Below are 23,857 nucleotides of genomic sequence, written 5' to 3'. Positions count from 1 at the left end.
CCTCCACACATTTTTAACTTATTTCAATTTATCATGGCACAACATGGTTCGATTTTTTTCCAATCAGATTTGCTTTTGTAATAAACAAAACAAGATATGGAATATCTTCTGCGGAATGTTTTCGGGTAGTTATAATCATGACACAATTGCAGGAACAATATTGTCTCTACAGGGTTGCACATATTCGACGGACCCATCTGGCAACGCCATAACTTTTGACAGAGATGTCACATCGCTTAATGACATACCGCGTTTGAAGTGTCAGTCCAAGCAGATTTTTACCATGAACCAATACACGCCAAGCGAGCGCTCTGAAATGTACATTCAACAGAAGAAGTCAATTGTGAAAACTCAACGTGCTTTTAAAACATTAAAAAATGTGAGAAGTGCGCCTTCTAAGAACACCATTATACGTTTATACGAAAAATTTTCGACTGGTAAGGCTCTTTCTAATCCGAAGAGGCCATATAAAAGTCGACCAAGGCGATCGGCCCAGAATATCTCTGCCGTACGAGCCAGTGTTGAGAGGTCCCCAAGAACATCCTAAAAACGCCGTTCTCAGCAGTTGGGAGTGGCTCGGTCCACTTTGCAAGGAACCTCCACCACACCGACATAGCAATGAGACCTAGCCAAGGTTTTTACCTTTTTTTCTTTTACAAACATTCATATTTTTCTATTAATATTTCACGTACATTGTTAGGTACCTACGCATACGCATAATAACTCTTAAGATATAAAAACAAGTTAGTAACTGCCGGTGCAGCAATTACAAATGACATACCTGAAATGCGTCGTTTAAACTGTGCATTCGCATGCGTTCCCTTTCGTTGGACTCCAGGCGACGCAAGTTACGTTCCTTTGCATTGAGTGTGCCCTTCCTGCGGCGATTCGAATTCGTACCCGATGAGTTTCTGCCACGACTTGAAGGTCGTGCCCCGCTGCCGCCGCCATTGCTGCTGCCTCCCCCACCACTTGTGTCATCGCTTTGCGAACTTGAATCTGTCATTTCCATATCATAATTATTGCTTAACTGTTTTGGAGCGAAAAGAAAAACAGTAACCGCAACATCCACGCAGCCATGTAAAGACATTTTACGTAAAGACAAATTACGAAAGAAAACACAAAGAAAATGGGAGAAGAATAAAGTAAATTGTAAACTTTCGTTATAAATAGTAACCTAAAATTGAAATATAAAAAAATTGCGCATACAATTATACACACACACACACACACACACACATACACACAAACATTTCACAAAAACAGTGACTCAAATCGCAAAGATAACCCCAATCAGAACCAGTAAAGAAAGTCTTAAAGTCGGGCGGGGCCGACTTTATGATACCCTACACCACTTTGCTAATTTAGTAGAGCTCCACATAACAAATAAAAGTTTTTATGGGAGAATTAAAACATACACGCTATGATTATAATTATAATTTAAAGTTCAAAGGACTAAATATGCCGAAGCATTTGTATCTTTTAAATTCGGAATTGTATTGCCCATTTGGTGCACAATTAATTTGAAATCGGATAAAGATATATATGGGAGCTATATCCAAATCTGAACCGATCTCGATAAAATTTGGCAAAGATATTTCTGAGCTGTATTTGATATATTTCCCTGAATATCGTTGTTACGGAGTGCATACTACGGCTGTGGGTAACAAATATGACAAATCGGATGAACAATATATATGGGAGCTATAGCTATATCTGAACCGATCTTCACCAAATTTGACATACTACCTTCTAGACCCGATTCGGTCGTAAGTGTCAAATTCCATCCCATTTGGACAAATATTAGACGTTTGGTGCACAATAAAAGGTAAATCGGACGAAGTTATATGTGGGAGCTATATCCAAATCTGAACCGATCCCGATAAAATTTAGCAAGTGTATTTCTGAGCTGCTTTTGATATATTTCCCCAAATATTTTTGTTGCAGCGTGCATATTACGACGGCGGTGGACAAAAATAACAAATCGGATGAACAATATATATGGAAGCTATAGCTATACCTGAACCGATTTCAATCAAATTTGGCATACATATTTTCAGACCTATTTTGGGTGTATATGCAAAATTCCATACAATTCGGGCTGATATTACACGTTTGGTGCACAATAAAAAGCAAATCGGACGAAGATATATATGGGAGCTATATCTAAATTTTGACCGATTATTTCCAATTTCAATAGGGTTCGTCCTTGGGCCAAACAAATGATCTGTGCAAAATTTCATCTGGATCGGGCAATAAATGCGGCCTGTACTTTGTTTACAAAAATACATGGACAGACGGACGGACGGACAGACGGACGGACAGACGGACGGACGGACAGACGGACGGACGGACATGCATAAATCGACTCAGAATGTGATTCTATGCAGATCATCAAAAGGAACTATGGGTCTATCTCGTTTCCTTCTGCCTGTTACAAACAAATGCACAAAGACATAATACCCTGACCACCTTGTGGTGTAGGGTATAAAAATGGCGATAACAAATATGAATTATAATCTGCGTAAGTACCCCTGTTTATTAATAAAACAAAATAATAATTGTTTGTAACTATTTTCGATTGTGGTGTCTAAAAACGTGTGTGTGTGTGTGTGTGTTAGTAGAAATGTTATTTATAAAATGTGACAAATAGGACATATTCCAGATTGGCACTTCGTCATTGGAATGACATTATGATCTCTACTCAACGGTATTGGTACAAAAATTAATTCAATTTTCGCCAAAATTTTGCATATTCTGAGTTCGTAAAAAATTTTAAAAGATAACTTTATTCTTCTTCTTCTATATATATAAAAATCAATTGTTGTTTGTTGGTAACAGAATCAGTTGGAAACGGTTGGACCGATTTGCATAATTTTTTGTACAAACGTTCGTCATACCCCGAGTTAGGTTTTTAAAGAAAACAATATTGACCACGTCTCCTTTTACGCCCACTATTACGACTTATCTAAAATCTTTATATTTGCCAAAATAGTGAAGATATCGGTTTGAGAATTATTACACGAGATGCTGTTGGCTTTCCATCCAACCCTAAGTACTTATTTAGGGGCTGAGAAACGCGCCTACTTTTAAATCTGACTCTCTATATGTAAAAGAAAGTTGTGTTAGTTACTACTCTTATAACATAAAGACCGTCGGTCTGATTTTAACGATTTAGAAAAATTCGGAAAAATGTGAAATTTGAACATTTTCATTTTGACTTTTAAAATATACAATAGCAATGTTTTATCTATATTTTTAAAAATCAATTGTTGTTTGTTGGTAACGGAATCAGTTGAGAACGGCTGGACCGATTTGCATAATTTTTTGTACAAACGTTCGTCATACCCCGAGTTAGGTTTTTAAAGAAAAAAATATTGACCACGCCCACTTTTCGATTTATCTAAAATCCTTATATATGTGCCAAAATTATGGAGATATCGGGTTGAAAATTATTACACGAGATACTGTTGACTTCCCATCCAACCCTAAGCATTTATTTGGGGGCTGAGGAACTAACCACGCCTACTTTTTAATCTAAATATATCATCTATAAAGAAAGAAAATTGTGTTAGTTACTACGCTTATAACTTAAGAACCGCTGGACTGATTTTAACGGTTCATACAAATTTGGAATTGTCTCCTGGCCAAGAAGGATAAAATCTAAAAAAATCGCGTAAAAATGTGATATATTAACATTTTCATTTTGACTTTTGAAATGTACAATAGTAATGTTTTTTTTTGTATGATTTTTTTTTCATTTTGACTTACTTTTTCTAATGTACATTTGTAGTGTTTTTTATATTTTATTTTTGAATTCGAATATTAAAACCAATTTATTTAATTGACTTGATTTCAGAAATTGAAGGCGGGTTACATGGAATTGTAGTACCGATTTATGTGGTGGCGAAACGGGATAGATTATATCGGAATAATTTAACGCGATCACACCAAAGTTAAAAGATAATTACTTTTTCAAAATCGCTAAAAAATCACGAAAAAAGAGATCTCATTGCAAAAATTCTCAAATAGGGAAAAATTCGAAAAAACATTTCTAGGGAATCGAATTTTATAATAATAGTACATTCTATCGACAAACTTCGCAAGGACCTTTAAACTTCGACTGTAAAAAATCATCGAACAAGGTGAAGATTTTTTTTCTTTTTTCAGTTTGCTTTTTTTATCAATTTTGTATAATTTATGATTTTTTTTTTAATTTGGCTTATCATATTGAATTCAGTAGATTTTTTGTAAACAAAATAACTAATTATTTTCACAATATAAAAGAAAGTTATGTTAGATACTACGCTTATAACTAAAGAAAGGCTTGACGGATTTTGATAATTCATACAATTTTGGAACGTTATCCTGCCAAAAATCGCGGTAAAATATGCCAATAAAAATGTGAATGAAAAACAATCTCTTTGATGTGAGAACGATAACTCAAAAAATGCAATTCATTGCGTCTGCAGTCAGTGAATATGGTAGAGCGAATTGAACATTTAGTAAAAAAGGATTTATATCCTTCCAGAAATTCTTCCTTAACTTTCATAATATTTTAAATCGCTTTTGCAGGTCATGATATATGACCTTCGGTTAAGGGTATAGCCCGATTTCGAGTATAGTTTACATTTTAACCATACTTTGAATACTCATTTCAGCAAAGGTTGGTAATTTGAGAAGGAACAATCCTCGCAAAAAATGATTACTTTTTGGTTTTAACCATCAATGATTTAATATTCGTAATTACTTTGATCGTCTTTGAATTATACTATATGAACTTTATGGGATCTCCAATGCACAAAAATAAGTAAATTCCATTCTTACGGTAATGGTTGTAGAAGAGTAATTATCTTTGACTATTCTGAAATCATTCTGGCCCTAATTATGAGGTGGACTAAGGTGGAGGTGGACTAATTCCACACAGCGCGGTATTCTAAACGTTGTAAATACAAATCCCAAATTACAGCTCATTTGAATGGAAAATTTCGCTAAGCTCTTTACAATACCAAAAATTAAGTTTCAACATGGGATTATTATAGATGTTCTATATCATATAGGTTTTTAACACTCAATTAAAGCCTACGGATGAATAATAAGATCAAGCTATTCAAACTATCTAAAAGCGACGGTAAGTGGTTATCTTTTATAATTTTTGCCATGAATGTTTTTTCTATTTAGAAATTACTATGGATTTGTTTTACTTATAATAAAAATTGTCTCGCTCACATAAGTCTATGCTCTATTATGCTTTAGAAAATATGCGCTAAAGACTAAAAGTACTGGCCGGCAACGCGGACGGGGCCAGCTAGTATTGCATATTTTTTTCCATTTTGACTTACTATTTTCGAATGTTTTTTTTTTTTTTTGAATTCTAATATGATTGGGTAGTATAAAGCCACAACGGATAAAACTGTTATTTATAGATTTTATGTATTTATTCGTAATACCCAATAAATACATAAAATCTATAAATAACAATTTTATCCGTTGTCGCTTTATATGAAAATTCTAAAAATCAATTTTTCAATGGAATCAAATTTCAAAATAATAGTACATTCTACCGACAAATTTCGTAAGGACCTTTAAAAATATGCCGCAAAAAAAATCAGCGAACCAGTTGAAGATTCTTTTTCTTTTTTCTATATTGAAGTGTACATTTTTTATTGGTTTGAATTCTGAATGAATAATATTAAAAATGAAATGGGGGCGCAATCCGATGTTAAATGCTTTCTACTTCAGGACCTACATCGTGGTTCAGATGGAAGATGCGAACACATTTTAACAAACAAAAATGATCAAAGAAGCGTTATGGGGCTAATTTCAAAAAGTGGACCTACTTCTTTCAATAAATTGTCAAATGAGAACACAAAATGCAAAATACATTGGGACTGCAATCAGTCAAATACCGACTATAAAGAACGCAAAATAGAAATTCTACCTAAACATTCAAGATACCTTTAATCGCTTTGCCAGGTCATGATATGGATCATAACCCCTGATAACGGAACAACATGATTTCAAGTATATTCTACATTTTAACCATATTTTTCGTACTAATTTTAGCTTATGTTGATAATTTAAGAAGAAACCATCTTTGCAAAAAATCATCACGTTTTGGTATCACCATCATATGATTTAAGGTATTCTCGGGGTCTTGGTCACTTTTTTCATTTTTTGGCCCTTATTTGAAATCTTTGTTTCTAAGGGGGAAGAAAACCTCTTCTTATAAATTTTTATTTTTCGGAAAAGCGCGCATCTTAGTCTTGAGGGGGGTAAAAAACCCTGGGGTGGAAAATCATCTTACAGATAATTATCCTCATAGGAATTTATTTAAGTATAGTCCCCAGATTAGTATACCCCCAAGTCCACTTTCCCAACCAATGTGTGGTCAGAAAAGAAAATTTGATATTCTATTGAATTTGTAACCCCCAAGAGAATATTGGTTGGGAACGTAGATTTGGGATGTACGTCTATATGAAATAAACTCCGAAATGTCAATCTGGGACTCATTCAGTCGGAAATTGTGGCAGAAACATGAACAAAAATACGAAATTATAAACAAAAATACGAAAAAATTGGAGATTTATTGAATCTCCACCGCAAAATTTAAATGACAAACAATTAATGTCCATCTTACGGTAATCGGAGCAAAAGAGTAATTTTTTTGGCTATTCTGACAACATTCTGCCTGCAAGTATGAGGTGGACAAAACTCAATACCACGCAGTACGGGATTTTAAACGTTGGAAATACAAATTTCAAATTATAGCTCATTTGAATGCTTTTTACAATATCAACAAGTAAAAAAGCTGTAAGTTCGGCCGGGCCGAACTTTTAATACCCTCCACCATTTGGTACAAATTTGGCAATTTCCAAAAAATAAAATCCGTCAAAAATTCTGTTAAAATCTTAAGAATACCGAGTGCTTATACGACGACGTGGGCCTGCATAGGCATATTTTGTCATAAGTTATTACAATAATTTAAATGTGAAACTTGAAGAAAAATCTGTTTATAATGTAGTTAAAATCATTAAAATACCGAATTTGGGGGGTGGTACCCTTATATGGGGGCTATACGAAGACGTGGACCTACATGGCTCATTTTTTGACTTAGAATTTAGTATCCATTACGAACTTCAAATACCAAATATGAAACGATTCCGGTAAAGAATGTCGCTAAAATCATCAAAATACCGAATATCGGCGGGTACCGTTATATGGGGGCTACACGAAGACGTGGACCTGCACAGATAATTTTCTGTCTTAGGCTGTAGTAGTCATTACGAACTTCAAATGCCAAATTTGAAACAACCCCGGTGAATAATGTCGCTAAAATCATCAAAATACTGAATATCGGGAGGTACAGTTATATGGGGGCTATATGATAACTTGGACCTACATGGCCCATTTACGAACTTAACCTGCCTATTGGCAAAATATACATGTGTGCAAAATTTTAGCCTTCTATCTCAATTTGTTCGAAAGATAGCGTGATTACAACAGACAGACAGACAGGCAAACGGACATGGCTATATCGTCTTAGAATTTTACGCTGATCAAGAATATATATACTTTGTTGGGTCTGACATGAGTATTTCGAGGAGTTACAAACGGAATGACAAAATTAATATACCCTCCATATTATGGTGGATGGTATAAAAATTGAGCTGAATTTTCACATGGGGCTATTATAGATGTTCTTTATCATATAGGTATTTAACACTCAAATTAAAGCCTATAGCTGAAAAATAAGATCAGGCTATTCAAAATATCTAAAACCGACGGTAATTATAATTTTTGCCATGAATATTAATTTATATTTAGTCATGGAGTCATTACTCATAATCAAGTCATTACTTATAATCAAAATTGGAGTAATTATAATGGAGTCATTATTTATTTCCAAAATTGTGCCGCCTACATAAGTCTGATCTGTGATTTATTATGCTTTAAAGACTAAAAGTACGGGCCGGCAACGCGGACCGGGCCAGTTAGTTTTATATGTTTTTAAATAAATAGCTTTATATTTAAAAAGAACTTTATGTGGCGGTGTTTGAAAGTGGGACCTGGATCATACGTCAAAATCTTTAAAAAATACTGAATTGTAGTCCATTTATTTCAAATGGTTGGTTACGAACTCCAAAATGTGAATCATTTGTTCTTTTCTCTTTCGAGATGAGCTTAATGATCTGAAATTTGCAGAGGAAAGGAAAGCCAGAGGGACACTACCACACGCTTACATCTATGCAATGCGTTTGACGATTGCTTAACCGGCTCATCAGGCATATTCAGTGTTGATGGCTTTACAAGATCTGTACTTTGGTACGTAGCACTTATTTCGATCTAATAGCGACAAAGCATATGCGAATATTCGAAGGATCGGTTAAATGCCTAAATGCCACAGGAGTTATTCAGATCCTTAAATGCCAAATTTTGAACAATTGAGTTTGAAAATGTGCTAAAAATCATAATATGGAATATCTGGAGGTTCCGTTATAGAAGGATATACAATAACGTGGGCAGACATAGGCTCTTTTCCAATATCAATCACCTCAGACATAAGGCAATCTAGCGCTTGGACGGGATGGGATACCTTTGGAAGATTCCTCACACGTACAAATTTCCATACAATACTGGATCCCGATGGCACCTGAGAATATATCCGAGGCATTCTGACCAGCGATGTTGCGACCAGCTTTACCCTGACCCTTAGCGGCATTCAACACTTGTGACTGTCAAATCCCGTCACATCACATTGTGGAAATTGTTCAACGAAGGTCCATCATTTGGTATAGCCCACATATAGCGGTACTTCTTGATGTCTTGAAATTTCGCAGACTATATATCTATTTTACAATTTGGGTTCTTAGGTTCACACTTCGGCTTTAGCTCCATAAAACAGTAACATCCGATAAGTGTTTTGGAGTTCCTACAACCGAAATCTTAATAAGTATGAGGCATTCTCTCAAAATCGTTCCAAGTATATCCAGATATTGAAGGTAATATAATAACATCTCAATCGATGATGATATCATCTGGATGGACTACAATTTGTTATATCCGGTCGTACTCGTAAATGGGGAAAGACTATCTGGGTAAAATATTCAATATTCATTGGTACTGACACATTTATATGGTCGACGATATTCCTAACAAAGGTAAGGATTTGAATGCTATTGATATATTCTACAGATCTTTACGAATTTCTCTTCAAATTCATATCCGACTATTAACCTCCATCGAAACCAAGGTGCAAATGGAATATGAAAGGATTAACCATTCTCAATATGAGAATACATTCCATCAGATGCACGTTTCTGCTTCTGATTTTTATGTATGAGTGTGTGTGTGTGTGGGTGTATAGGAAAGAAAAGTTTATTCAAGGAACGTAACCTTATAAATGTTGGTGCATGGCGAACATAAATACCTGTGGCGTCCTGCGACTGGCTCGTCTTATTGGCCTTGAAGATCTGTTGTTATCCGGATTATCGGCATGTGGTACATTTGGCGGTGTTGTTTGTGTTTCTGTCATTGTATAATTGAGCATTTGTTGTTGTTGTTGTTGTTGTTGTTGCTGTGGCTGCTGTTGTTGTGGCTGCTGCTGCAGCTGTACGAAATCATGGGAAGCCATCAAATCCATCACCTGAGTGTCGTGCATGTTTAGTTTACACATCAATTCATGATTCATTTTACAATGGTATGTGTGTATGTGTGGGCGGGTTAATCTAAAAATAGAAAGACCTCATGAATATATAGTAGAAATCAATACGAAATCGCGATAATATAGAAATAATGTAAACAAACACGGAATGAACAAAATTTGTTTCACCTTTCAGAATATGAATCCTATGATAGCACGTGTCCGAAACTTTGTTTGCTCAGAATGAAAGATTTGGCTGTAGACTATAATTGTCCTATTCTCCGATTTGGTAAGATTTGCTAACATTTGGCGCCATTAACAGCTTTTTTAGGACCATTTTGAAATTAGTTTTAGGATGTCCATTTGGCATCTTTTTGAAACCATAAATTAAATATTTCCCAAGAAAAGGAAGAAAATTGATACCATTAAAAACTACTGGTAATTTTATTTTTGGGTAAAGGGTTTTTTTAATATTCTTCATTTTTAGTATAGGCTTATGCACGGTTTTGTTACCAAAAGCAACTCATTTTAAACGGCTTTAACAGGGCCGCGCTGTATAAAAAAATCAATATTTCATGGGCGCCCCTGTGTCCTTCTCTCAAATCTTGTACAATCTCATCAACAAGATGAAGAAATCGTGCAATATTAAATTAATTACTTCAACAAGCTATACATTTGTTGACATATTATTATTAATGATCAGAGGTCAACCAATTTGATTGCAAAAAATAATTAAAAAGATTGTTTGCATCAATGCTATTCGCAAAATATATTCTCAAAACCAGGAAAGAAATGTCATAGCCACGTTAGGAAATCGTGAAAAAGGCAACATGAAAATGCGCATATACACAAGGTATACTTTATTTTTAAATTGGAGAATATTTGAAAAATACGACTATATAATGGGGTGTAGCTGTTTCTTTGAGGTTGGTGTCGGTGTTTTGTAAAGTAAAACAATGTTTTTATACCCTACACCACAAGGTGGTCAGGGTATTATGTCTTTGTGCATTTGTTTGTAACAGGCAAAAGGAAACGAGGTAGACCCATAGTTCCTTTTGATGATCTGCATAGAATCACTTTCTGAGTTGATTTATGCATGTCAGTCCGTCTGTCCGTCCGTCTGTCCATGTATTCTTGTGAACAAAATGCAAAAAAGGTCGCATTTATTATGCGATTGAGATGAAATTTTGCACAAATCATTTGTTTGGCCCAAGGACGAACCCTATTGAAATTGGAGATAATCGGTCAAAATTTAGATATAGCTCCCATATATATCTTCGTCCGAATTGCCTTTTATTGTGCACCAAACGTGTAATATCAGACCGAATAGTATGGAATGTTGACATACAACCAAATTAGGCCTGAATCTAAATATGCCAAATTTGATCGAAATCGGTTCAGATATAGCTATAGCTCCCATATATATTGTTCATCCGATTTGTTATTTTTGTCTTCCGCAGTCGTAATATGCACTGTGTAACAACAATATTTGGGTAAATATATCAAATGTAGCTCAGAAATACCTTTGCTAAATTTTATCGAGATCGGTTCAGATTTGGATATAGCTCCCATATATAACTTCGTCCGATTTGCCTTTTATTGTGCACCAAACGTCTAATATTTGCCCAAATGGGATGGAATCTGGCACATACGACCGAATTGAGTCTAGAAGGTAGTATGCCAAATTTGGTGATGATCGGTTCAGATATAGCTATAGCTCCCATATATATTGTTCATCCGATTTGTTGTATTACCCACAGTCGTAATATGCACTCCGTAACAACGATATTCAGGGAAATATATGAAATACAGCTCTGAAATACCTTTGCTAAATTTTATCGAGATCGGTTCAGATTTAGATATAGCTCTCATATATATCTTTATCTGATTTCATATTAATTTTGCACCAAAAGGGCAATACAAGTCCGAATTTAAAAGATACAAGTGCCTCGTCATATTTAGTCCTTTGAATTTTAAATTATAATTATAATCATAGCGTGTATGATTGAATTCTCCCATAAAAACTTTTAATTGTTATGTGGAGCTCAACTTAATTAACAAAGTGGTGTAGGGTATCATAAAATCAGCCCCGCCCGACTATATGACTTTCTTTACTGGTTTCTATTAACAGCGAAAATTATTCAAATTGTACTGATATAGCTATAGCTCGAATATTTATGCATGTCTCAATTGATTCTATATTTTTATGTCTTTTTAAGGTCATAATATGCACCCTTTGCAATGATATTTGTTACGCCAGGTCACATATAGCAAAACACCTTACCTCCTTCAAATTTAGTGGAAATAATTTCAAATTAAGATGTACCTTTCATATCTTAACACAATCCGATTTCACCGCTCCAAAGCCGTAATACGCATGCAATAAGGGCCATAATTATTTACGATTACGATTTATATCACACAGTTACCTCAAAAAGAAGCTGCAATATCGTCGGAATTGTGAAAGTTGACATGTAACAATTTTTTGAATGGGATCACACGGACGCTTCTACTTATCATTGTATTGTTGGGTTTTTCTACTTACTTTGTGAGATGTAAGTAACTTTTAAGTAAAAATCCTAATTTAATTTAAAGTTTTCTAGTTATTAAATGAAAAGCTGGATACTTTAAAACGTTTATCAACAGTTCGTAAAAGACCTTTTCTCAAAATTCACAATTCGTTCAGGTTGAGAAAATGTTTTAATCAAAACTTCGTACATCGTACTAAATTTTTAAACTTTCATGGTTTTATATGTTATTCAAGTTTTCCATTTATGGAAAGAGGTAATTTAAGTAAAACCATCGCCCAATGGACCCACATCCATTTTTTACATCCAAAATATTTCAACGTCTCCATATGTGAGCCCTGACCCAACAGTGACCTCAATATCAAATTTCCGAATTTCAGCTCTCTATCTTCACCCAATAACATATCTAGTAACATTTGGTATGCATGTTCAAAACAATCTACATCACTCAATCCCAGACACCAACAGTGATCCAAAATTTGTATTATTTAGTACTCTTCGAACAATTTCCCAAACAACCACCAGATACCAACAGAGATCTCAATATCAAATTTTGGAATTCCAGCTGTACACATTAACAATAATAGTAGACATTTCCAAAACGACCTCCATATCTTAAGGACAAACACCAACAGTGACATGTATACAAAATTCCAGGATTTCAGGTCAATTCCTACACCCAACATCGGGTTGTACCAAATATAGTACTATTTAGTATTTTTCGCGTACTTATATTACACATTACAAAAATCAGCTATTTATCACAAACCTACCATCAGCTTCATCCGTTCTTCCTGAACTAAACTGTTCCAAATTCAGTACTATTTAGGATAGTTCACAAAACTATCGCCATGTATCGAACTTACTTTACAACCTTATTTAACTTTCCTAACCAAATTTCAAGTTTTTAGCTCACACAATAGCAAATGGTACCATTTTAGAACTTAAATTTCGAATTTCCAAATACCCTTTAGTACATCTATCCTGCAGTCCATCAGTGACTCTTATTCCAAATTCCATTCCTTTTGTTCATTTTAGTACTTTTCGTGTCATTTTAGTACGAATTTCCGAAAACCCTCGTGCAAATTTCTAGCTTCACCGACAATACATCGTTCTCCACATTCCAAACTGTTGGAGGCTAATATAAGAAGCTCTGTTAAATTTAAAAGATGTGTTAACCATGGCAAAATGAAATCAAGATAAGGCACTGAGACTAATCGATTTTAATGTTTTTTTTATTATTTGCTTGGCTTAACATGCCCATTTGGTGCACAATTAACTCGAAATCGGATAACGATGTATATGGGAGCTATATCCAAATCTGAACCGATCTCGATAAAACTTGACAAAGGTATTTCTGAGACGTATTTGATATATTTCCACGAATGTCGTTGTTACAGAATGCATATTACGGCTGTGGAGAATATATTTAACAAATCGGATGAGCATTATATATGGGAGCTATAGCTATATATGAACCGATTTCGGACGGTCATGCATAATTCGACTCAGAATGTGATTCTATGCAGATCGTCAGACGGAACAATGGGTCTATCTCGTTTCCTTTTACCTGTTACAAACCAATGCACAAAGACATAATACCTAGACCACCTTGTGGTGTAGCGCATAATTAATGCAACATTTTTTTTGACAATAGAGAACTTGCTGCATTTGTTTTATTTTAGCCTACCTTCTCTTCATTGCACCACCACCATTATTTTGACAAATTTAAATGTCAAATTACACATATGTGTTTACACGTAGGTATGCTACAGACATACACACCCATGTCTCCGCTTAGCCTTTTCCACTAATGCACCAAGCAAACAATTTGAAGTTTACACACATTTCGTGATGTTTCTGTAAATCTTTTGCTTTTGTTTTTTAAGACATCCGACGCCCATTGTGGTCATCAAAGTACTTGTTATTAAACAATACCGCTATTACTTAACACGCTGACATTAACAAAGACCAGCAACAACAATAAAAAAAAAACAAGAACAACATCGACGACAGTAAACATCAGCAATGGTTTCCTTTTGGTTCCGCGAAAAAAGTTGTTGGTGTTTTCTGCGACAATCAAATAACCTGTAGGGGGTTCCTCGACACTCTGCCGTGCAGTTGGTTCTCTGCAATTGTTGTGATAAGGGTTTTCTTTTGCCTGGCTTTCTTAGATTTCCTTTTCCATCCATTTGATTTTGTAGTAGACGTTCCATTCATGCGATGTCATTGGAAAGGAATAAGGTTATAAGGTTACAATCATAACGCCGAGGAAAACCACCAAAGGATTGTCCGATCTTAACAATAACTGTTTTGCCACTGGTCGTGTACGATACACTTTTCTCTGGTTACTTAGTGTGATGCCGCTATTATGGATGCAATAGCGGTTAGCAAGTTCATTGTTTTCCATAGCTCTGGGGGAATGGTGGAGATGCTTGAATGAAAGAAGTATTGAAAAAAACGCCAGCATGAATGTTTTAATGAACCTTTTCGCTACTTTAATGCATAGTTAAGTTGTTCATGCATTGGAATAGTTTACACCGTGCACCTCGTCGTCGTCTTTTTTTTTTTTTTTGAACCATCTCTTGGGGAGGTTAACATTTACTCCGCAAATGGCGCCAAAAGTAACAGTGCGTTGATGTGTTGATTTGTGTCTGCTTGTCGCCAGTTGCCGGGTAATGTTCTTCAAGCTGTTTAAAACATAAGAAATGCATCTTAAGCGGAAGCACACGGACGAGACACCTGCGGTTTAAAGTGTTACAAAGTCACTTGTTGTGTTTTTATACCCTCCACCATTCTATGGAGGGTATATTAAGTTTGTCATTCCGTTGTAAGACCTCGAAATATACATTTTATACCCCACAAAGTATATATATATATTCTTGATCAGCATAAAATTCTATGTCGATTTATCAATGTCCGTCCGTCTATCCGTCTGTGGAAATCACTCTAGCTTTCGAACGAAATGAAGTAGGTTGATAAAATTGTACTCAATTGTGTATTATGATGCAGGACTTTTGGTATTGAAAATGGGACATGTAGGGCCACGTCTTCGTATAGCCCCGATATAACGATACCTCCCGATATTCGGTATTTTGATGATTTTAGCGAAATTATTTACCGGAATTGTTTCAAAATTAATATTTAAAGTTCGTACGTCCTTATATTCGGGGTTTTGATAATTTTAGCTACATTATAAACAGATTTTTTTTTTAAGTTCCGCATTTGAATATTGTAATAGCTTGTTACAAAAGTTGCCTATGCAGGTCCACGTCGTCGTATAGACCCTAATACACGGCTACATTCGGTATTTTTAAGATTTTAACAGAATTTTTATCGGATTTTATTTTTTTGAAAAATGTTAAACTTGTACCAAATGGTTTTTTTACTTGTTTCTTCTCCAGAGTCGCAGTCATGATTGAAGTTGTGTATTTCAATTTCGTCAAAAATTTACCTTATATTTAATAAATATTTGAAATTTTAAAGAAATCATTATTGTGTTATTAGAGCCGATGAAACCAAGACTACTAAACTATAAATTAAACTTTATGATATATATGTATGTGCTTTGAAATGTGTATGTATGTCAAACAGAGTGCGGAGAACGATTAAAATACACTCTTTCTCACAACTATTCACGGCAAGAATTCGATTGTTTTCAATTTAACATGAAATAACCTTTTTCGTTTCCAATCGCCCAAGTCCAATGAAACACACCAGGTAGTAAGATAGAATAAAAGATGTTAGAACCTGTGTGAACACATCACCTGTCTATTTACATTTCATTAAAAATATGATTTCACTTCAAGTATTGCAAAACAAGAAGATAAAAAAGTGTAATCTATATATATATATATATATATATATATATATATATATATATATATATATATATATATATATATATATATATATATATATATATATATATATATATATATATATATATATATATATATATATATATAAATCAATTGTTGTTCAGGAATCAGTTGAGAACGGCTGAACCGATTTGCATAATTTTTTGTACAAACGTTCGTCATACCCCGAGTTAGGTTTTTAAAGAAAAAAATATTGACCACGCCTACCTTTACGCCCACTATTTCGATTTATCTAAAATCCTTATATTTGCCAAATAATGAAGATATCGGTTTGAAAATTATTACACGAGATACTGTTGACTTTCCCTTCATTCCTAAGTATTTATTTGGGGGCTGAGGAACTGATCTGTATATAAACCAATTGTTGTTCGTTGGTAACTGATAATCAGTTAAGACCGGCTGGAACCATTTGGATATTTTTTTTTAAATGTTAGGACGAACATTTAGGTTTAGGTTTTTGTGCAAAGAAAAAGTGACCACGTCCAATTTTACGCCCATTTTTCGATTTATCTAAAATCCATATATAAAAATCGAGAAAGTTTGCATATTTTGTATACATGATGTTATATTGTTGCCTTACCCAAATTTTCGATTTTGATCAGATATGGAAATAATCCATCCCATGAGAATTAAAAATGCAAAATTCATTAGAACTTCAAGCAGTGAAATATGAAGAAGCACTGTAATATAATATAATAATGCGGACTATATAATATGCGGACTATAGTGGAGTGAATTGAAAATATAGTATGAAAAGGATTCATATGCTCGGAAAATTCTTCCGAACCTTTAACCCTGGTTGGTAAACAAAAATCCCAAAAGAGGGGTTCCCGGATCTAACATTTTTAGAGTCCATTTTATATAGCTTAACCATACACAAAGGGCCGCAAATATTTTGCCCCATACTCCGCAAAAGTTACAATAAAGTTTTAAATTTGATACTGTCCTAAGGGTTACATGAGGAATCGTTTGTACAAAATATTTATCAGGTTGGTATACATTGTGATATAGCCCCTCAAATGATATAGCCACTTTCAAATTCCTCAAATGTTGGTATTAGCTTGTTGTTGAAGACCTCTTTGCGGAAAATTTTCAATGTCAATGTTTCGGAGTAGCGCTCATATAAAAGTACCTCCTGATTTTACCAATTTCGATGTTTTGATTAAATTTTCTAATCGAGTTGACTTACGTGGGCCTATTATAAACAGATAATGTATACTTTTTAATATATATGCTATATTATTTAGGTTTTTAACTCACAAACTAAAACCTCTTACTGAAAAATAGGATCAGGTTTTTTGAAAGACGTATATCTATATATATAAAAATCAATTGTTGTTTGTTGGTAACGGAATCAGTTGGAAACGGCTGGACCGATATGCACAATTTTTTGTACAAACGTTCGTCATACCCCGAGTTAGGTTTTTAAAGAAAAAATATTGACCACGCCTCCTTTTACGTCCACTATTACGATTTATCTAAAATCTTTATATTTGCCAAAATAGTGAAGATATCGGTTTGAGAATTATTACTCTATATGTAAAAGAAAGTTGTGTTAGTTACTACTCTTATAACATAAAGACCGCCGGTCTGATTTTAACGATTTAGACAAATTCGGAATTGCCTCTTGGCAGAAAAGAATAAAATCCAAAAAAAAAAACGCGTAAAAATGTGAAATTTGAACATTTTCATTTTGACTTTTAAAATGTACAATAGTAATGTTTTATATTGCATATTTTTTTCCATTTTGACTTGCTATTTTCGAATGTACATTTGTAGTGTTTTTTTTTTTTTTTTTTTGAATTGTAATATGATGTGAATTTTTTTTTTTTGGGTGGTATAAAGCCACAACGGATAAAACTGTTATTTATAGATTTTATGTATTCATTCGTAATACCCAATAAATACATAAAATCTATAAATAGCAAACTTCGTAAGGACCTTTAAAAATTTGCTGCAAAAAAAATCAGCGAACCAGTTGAAGACTCTTTTTCTTTTTTTTTCTATATTGAAGTGTACATTTTTTATTGTTTTGAATTCTGAATGAATAATATTAAAAATGAAATGAGGGCGCAATACGATGTTAAATGCTTTCTACTCCAGGACCTACATCGTGCTTCAGCTGGAAGATGCGAACACATTTAAACAAACAAAAATGACCGAAGAAACGTTATGGGGTTAATTTCAAAAAGTGGACCTGCTTCTTTCATATGACAATAAATTGTCGAATGAGAACTCAAAATGCAAAATACATTGGGACTGCAATCAGTCAAATACCGACTATAAAGAACGCAAAATAGAAATTCTACCTAAACATTCAAGATACCTTTAATCGCTTTGCCAGGTCATGATATGGATCATAACCCCTGATATCGGAACAACCCGATTTCAAGTATATTCTACATTTTAACCATATTTTTCGTACTAATTTTAGCTTATGTTGATAATTTAAGAAGAAACCATCTTCTGGGGTAGAAAATCATCTTACAGATAATTATCCTCATAGGAATTTATTTAAGTATAGTCCCCACATTAGTATATCCCCAAGTCCACTTTCCCAACCAATGTGTGGTCAGAAAAGAAAATTTGGTATTCTATTGAATTTGTAACCCCCAAGAGAATATTGGTTGAAAACGTAGATTTGGGATGTACGTCTATATGAAATAAACTCCGAAATGTCAATCTGGGGCTCATTCAGCCGGAAATTGTGGCAGAAACATGAAAAAATACGAAATTATGAAGGAACTTTATTGGATCTCCGCCGCACAATTTAAATGACAAACAATTAATGCCCATCTTACGGTAATCGGAGCAAAAGAGTAATTTTTTGGCTATTCTGACAAAATTCTGCCTTCAAGTATGAGGTGGACAAAACTGAATACCACGCACAACGGGATTTTAAACGTTGGAAATACAAATTTCAAATTATAGCTCATTTGAATGCTTTTACTTATAATCAAAATTGGAGTAATTTGTGATTTATTATGCTTTAAAGACTAAAAGTACGGGCCGGCAACGCGGACCGGGCCAGCTAGTATTTATATATTTATACTGAAAATTGTGCCACTTATGTGAGCCAGATTTGTGAATTATTATGCTTTAAAAACTATGCATTAAAGACTAAAAGTACGGGCCGGCAACGCGGTCAGGGCCAGCTAGTTCATAATAAAAACCGAATGAAAAAGAAATCAAATGACCTCAAGCCGAAGAAACTAATAAAAAAATAATAAAAATAATTTAGGCCAGACATTACATTTAAGGTACATTATTGCACTAATTGCTCTTTGTACGGACACTTGATGGAACTTTTTCTTTTTGGTTCGTAACATTTGTTTGTTTGATCTAGATCTGGATCCATTAAAGCCAATTGGTCAATATTCAGTTGAATAAATGCGGTATAACGTTGCCTATCCGTCTGTTGTAATGTATTTTGTTCGAAGGCAACGTCGGCCCAAGATTTAGGTAGCCTAATATAAAGTTATTTGCCAATATTCGCTTTTGAGGATTTAAGCCCAATTAATTGGATCTAATTCTGTTGGCAGAACAACGTTTTGGTTTTGGCATTTTGATGAATTAAGCCACATTTTTCGAGCAATTTTTATAGCCTCCACCATATTATGGAGGGTATATTAACTTCTCCATTCCGCTTGTAGCTCCTCGAAATACTCATGTCATGTCCCTCAAAGTATATATATTCTTGATCAGAGTAAAATGCTACGTCGATGTAGCGATGTCCGTCTGCCTGTTGTATTCACGCTATTTTTCGAATGAATTGAGATAGGCTAAAATGTTGAACACATGTGAATTTGTTCAGAAGACAGGATAAAATGGGTCATGTCGGTCCACGTTTAATGGGTACCATTACCTATGACAAAAAATTACTTACGCAGGTCCACGACTTCGTATATAGCTTTCAGTCGAGAGGTAGTTTTTGACGACATTTTCTTAACATTTTGCAAGTTCCTTCCAAATGGTGGAGGGCATTAGGAGTTCGGGCGGCCGAATGTAGCTGCTTTTTACTTGTTTAATTAAGTATTGCAAGAACCTAATAGCAGAAATAGCTGATGCGAATAATATACCTCAGCATTTATTGACCTATTTTTAAAAGGTTTATTTCAAAGTGGTTTATAATAAAATTGTTTATAATTTGTGAAAATTTAAGTCATATATTGCTTTCGATAACATTTATATTATACTTTCTCTTCCAAAATAAATTATAGATGAAGTAATTGTGCAAATATAACACAGATTTTCCGACTTTCACTCGAAACGTTCGTATTCAAACATATTCCTTGTAATTTGGGCTATTATAAAATTTTTGACAGCTCTCGTCCATTTCATAAAAGCTTTGATGGGCATATGAAAGTTCTTCTGAAATGGACGAGAGCTTTCATTTGTTAATTTTTTGATTAAATTGGATTATGAGTTGTGCTGCAACCACAATAAATTTAAAATTTATCAAAAGATTGTAAAATAAAATATCCTGAAAACATTTGAAGAATACGGTTCGGCAAGATGCGCCGACAAATAATTGATGTGTTGAAATTGTTCATATGTAAATTCCCCATAATACACATACAACTTTGACGTGATTCTGTAACAAACAACAGCCTATTTCAGTTCAAAACAAAAGGTCCCTTTTTATTTTCTGACCAAGGTAGTCGCATCGACGCAGCTGCTGGTACAATGAACTGTCAAATCAATTTTGAAATATTTCCATTATTCTTTTGACGCCCTGTTGACCATTGCTACACCTTAATTAAGTGTCATACAAATATTATAACGGTCAAATCATTTTGAACCAAGGCGAAGACTTCGTTTGTTTTTTATGAAATTAATGAATTGATAAATTTAAGCAAAATTTAGTTTCCAGGGATCAATTGTTATTGAATAATTTAGTGCACCAATATGTTGATTTTCATGGGAAATACATGGTTGATTCTGTTTATACCATCAACAAGTTAGAACATTTCAATCAGTGTTCCGACAAATATATACCCTCACCATTTGATAATTTTTTCGGGGGAACGTGCCAAAGAAATTGTACCACATATCCCAAATTTACATAATATTTAATGTCAGTACAAATATTGTAATGTACGGATTTTGAATTGTAAATGATACGAAATAAATATCAACACAAGATAATGTGTATATATGGAATATATGTATATGGGCACACCTTCTGATACCTCCCTCCACAAAGGGTTAAAAATTTGAAAATGTTTATTTCTCATAAAACGCGAAATAAGCATCAGATTCTCTACAAATTTCATACATCCAAATATTTTTGACAACAGAAGAAGAAGTTGAGAATATGGAATATTATATCAGACTTATATCAGATACGAAACGGATAATAGCAGTCCACACGTTTGGAACCTTTCTCATAAAAGGTCAACATTGTGGATAATCATAACACAATTGAAAAAAATATTTCAATTACTAATCATTGGCTGAGGGTATATATCTGTCGCCAAAACCGACTGATACTTTATAGCTTGCTTAACTATTGGAAGAGACAGTGGCACAATATTTTCCATGTTCGCTCCAGACCTAAGTTAGGTATAAATATTACCATGGTCCGAATTTTGACAATATATCGGGCGCTCGACTCGTTATATATGAACTATTTGAACTTTTAGGGAAGAGGTACCAGAAGAAATGGATCGATATATTCTATATCGGCCTTAAATGGTTCAAAGCGGCTAGATCGGCCTTAAATGGTTCAAAGCGGCTTTCGGCCAAAGAGACCTAGGATCGAAAACTGTTATTTTGCTCAGGAACATTTTGGCTGTTTTAAACGGTTTAATAACACAAATCGCTGGTGTATCTGCTTGATATCCGCTACATATATCCTTTCTTTCTCCGACAAAATACCCGAACCGCAGTTTCAGTTCATAGAATTGTGTAAGATCTCTTATTTCTCAATCTCAAAATATTGAGTGGTGGCACAGCAGATAATGGTAGTTTCTGATGGATGCAGAGCCTCATATCTCGGTAACTATAGATTTTATTTTTTCCAAATTCTTATAGGTGAAAGAGGTGCTCTTAAAAATGGTTAAATTTAGATCAAGTTCTGGAATATTCAATGTAATAAAGTTTGGTATTTTTTGTTCGTAATCGGTAAAAAATACCTGACAATAATATTCGTTATTATATGTTTTAAGGCTAATCGATGTGGTCATGATTGAATTCTATTCTCTGGCGGAGAGAATAAAAAGCTCGGAACGGCAGATCACCATTTTTACTTGTTTTTTTACAGATGTGATTAGAAATTGGATTAAATATGTGGTAAGTTTTAATTCTACAACTCCATTTTATGAAAATGTCTATCATTATCATGTTCCGACACCCACTTACCTTCTGAATAAAGCGGTTAGAGTTTCGTATTTCTTTAGGAACAACGCAGGGGAGTTATAACATTTTTCCACTTTTATTCAGGGACACACTTTTGAGTTCTAGTTAGAGAATTTCAACATTTTATTTTAATGCATCAAGATATACGAACTTATTTTTCTGATGCGTAATTTTGAATTTCGAACTTTTTCCGTATTGTGATGTTTGCAATATTTTTGCTAATTTGCTATTTTCATTTTTCTTTTTCACATTATTTGCTATTCAATTCGTATTTATTTCACACTATTATTATAGTTGTATTACTTCTAATCCATCCGATTCTGTTCGAAATTGATGTTAACCGTTAAAATTCTCACCGATATACAGCCAGCGACCAACTTCCGCCAATGTACAAATTCAACTAAACGGATGCCCACTTAACCGGAAATGATGGCGACCGCCACTTGTAGAATGTCCCAGGAATGCCGCAACAATCGCAAATCGAGCTTTTACTTTTGCGAGAGTGGGCCAGGCCGTCAGCAACAAGTGACGTCGCACGATGAACACAAGACGAGTATGCCGACGAGCAGCAACGACTAGCGACGACGGCCGGTAAATCGACGACGGAGGAGCAACAAGTATGACGACGATGTCCTCTTACGAGTGTCCGCAGTGAGTTGTTGTTTTTGGTACAACTGTTGCTTTAGCTTCACTGGCTTACGCAGCACGCGTTCAAGAGCGGTAAAGTGGGTTGGTCCCAAACAACCCACATAAATGCTGGCGAGGGCTTTTCGCCGACCATTGCGCATGCCGCATTATACCAAACAACAACAACAACAACTACACTAAACACGCTTTGAGTGAGTGAAGTGCTGTTGAGTGATTCCTTCTTGCTGCTGTTGTTGTTGTTGCTGCGACAAAACAAAACATAAAAAAACAGGAATTGAGTGATGGTAAAATTGTTCTTATCTTGCCAAGAAGCACCCACATGCTGGCCACCCTGATGACAATGACGATGTTGGCTGGAATGGAGTGGCGATAGATAAGTTGTGATGATGGTAGAGGTGGCGGTGGTGGTGGATGTGGCGGTTATGGCTTGACATAGTTGTTGTTGGGTGACAAATGCGAAATATCAACAAAACATCGAAGGAAAAAAACAATACGTAGAAGAAGAAGATAACTTTGATGCATTTTCGTTCGATTACGCTTTATTTATGAACTTGCCTACATACCGACATAAATGCGATACATGTATTTATAACATGCACATATGTATATGTATAAACTGGCATATATGTATGTCTGACAAGTGTGCAAACAGAGTAAGGCATGATGAATTTAAAAATAGTGCTCTAAGTTTTAGGATTCTAGATCGAGAATATTTTGAAATTAATCAGTAAAGAAAGTGGGACGGGACCGACATTATGCCACCCTACAACACTATACATATTTAGTAGAGTTTCCCG

General features: G+C 34.5%; 1 protein-coding gene across 1 annotated transcript in view; it reads right to left on the bottom strand.

The window, feature by feature from the left end:
• The window catches only part of LOC101887945 (protein dimmed), a 34,647-nt gene extending 11,593 nt beyond the window's left edge, over nt 1-23,054 (bottom strand). The window contains exons 1-3 of the mRNA XM_011292435.3: nt 22,416-23,054; nt 9,431-9,728; nt 782-1,030 (exon numbers count right to left, since the gene is read on the bottom strand). Coding sequence (XP_011290737.1) covers nt 782-1,030; nt 9,431-9,691 — 510 coding nt within the window. The 5' untranslated portion in view covers nt 9,692-9,728; nt 22,416-23,054. The remainder of the gene's footprint in view (nt 1-781; nt 1,031-9,430; nt 9,729-22,415) is intronic.
• Nucleotides 23,055-23,857: the final 803 nt, after the last annotated feature.

The sequence above is a fragment of the Musca domestica genome, unplaced genomic scaffold (genome assembly GCF_030504385.1).
Source record: "Musca domestica strain aabys unplaced genomic scaffold, Musca_domestica.polishedcontigs.V.1.1 5, whole genome shotgun sequence".
Classification (NCBI taxonomy): Eukaryota; Metazoa; Arthropoda; class Insecta; order Diptera; family Muscidae; genus Musca; species Musca domestica.
The sequence above is the reverse complement of the archived record's forward strand: the minus strand, read 5'-3'. Positions and strand labels throughout refer to the sequence as shown.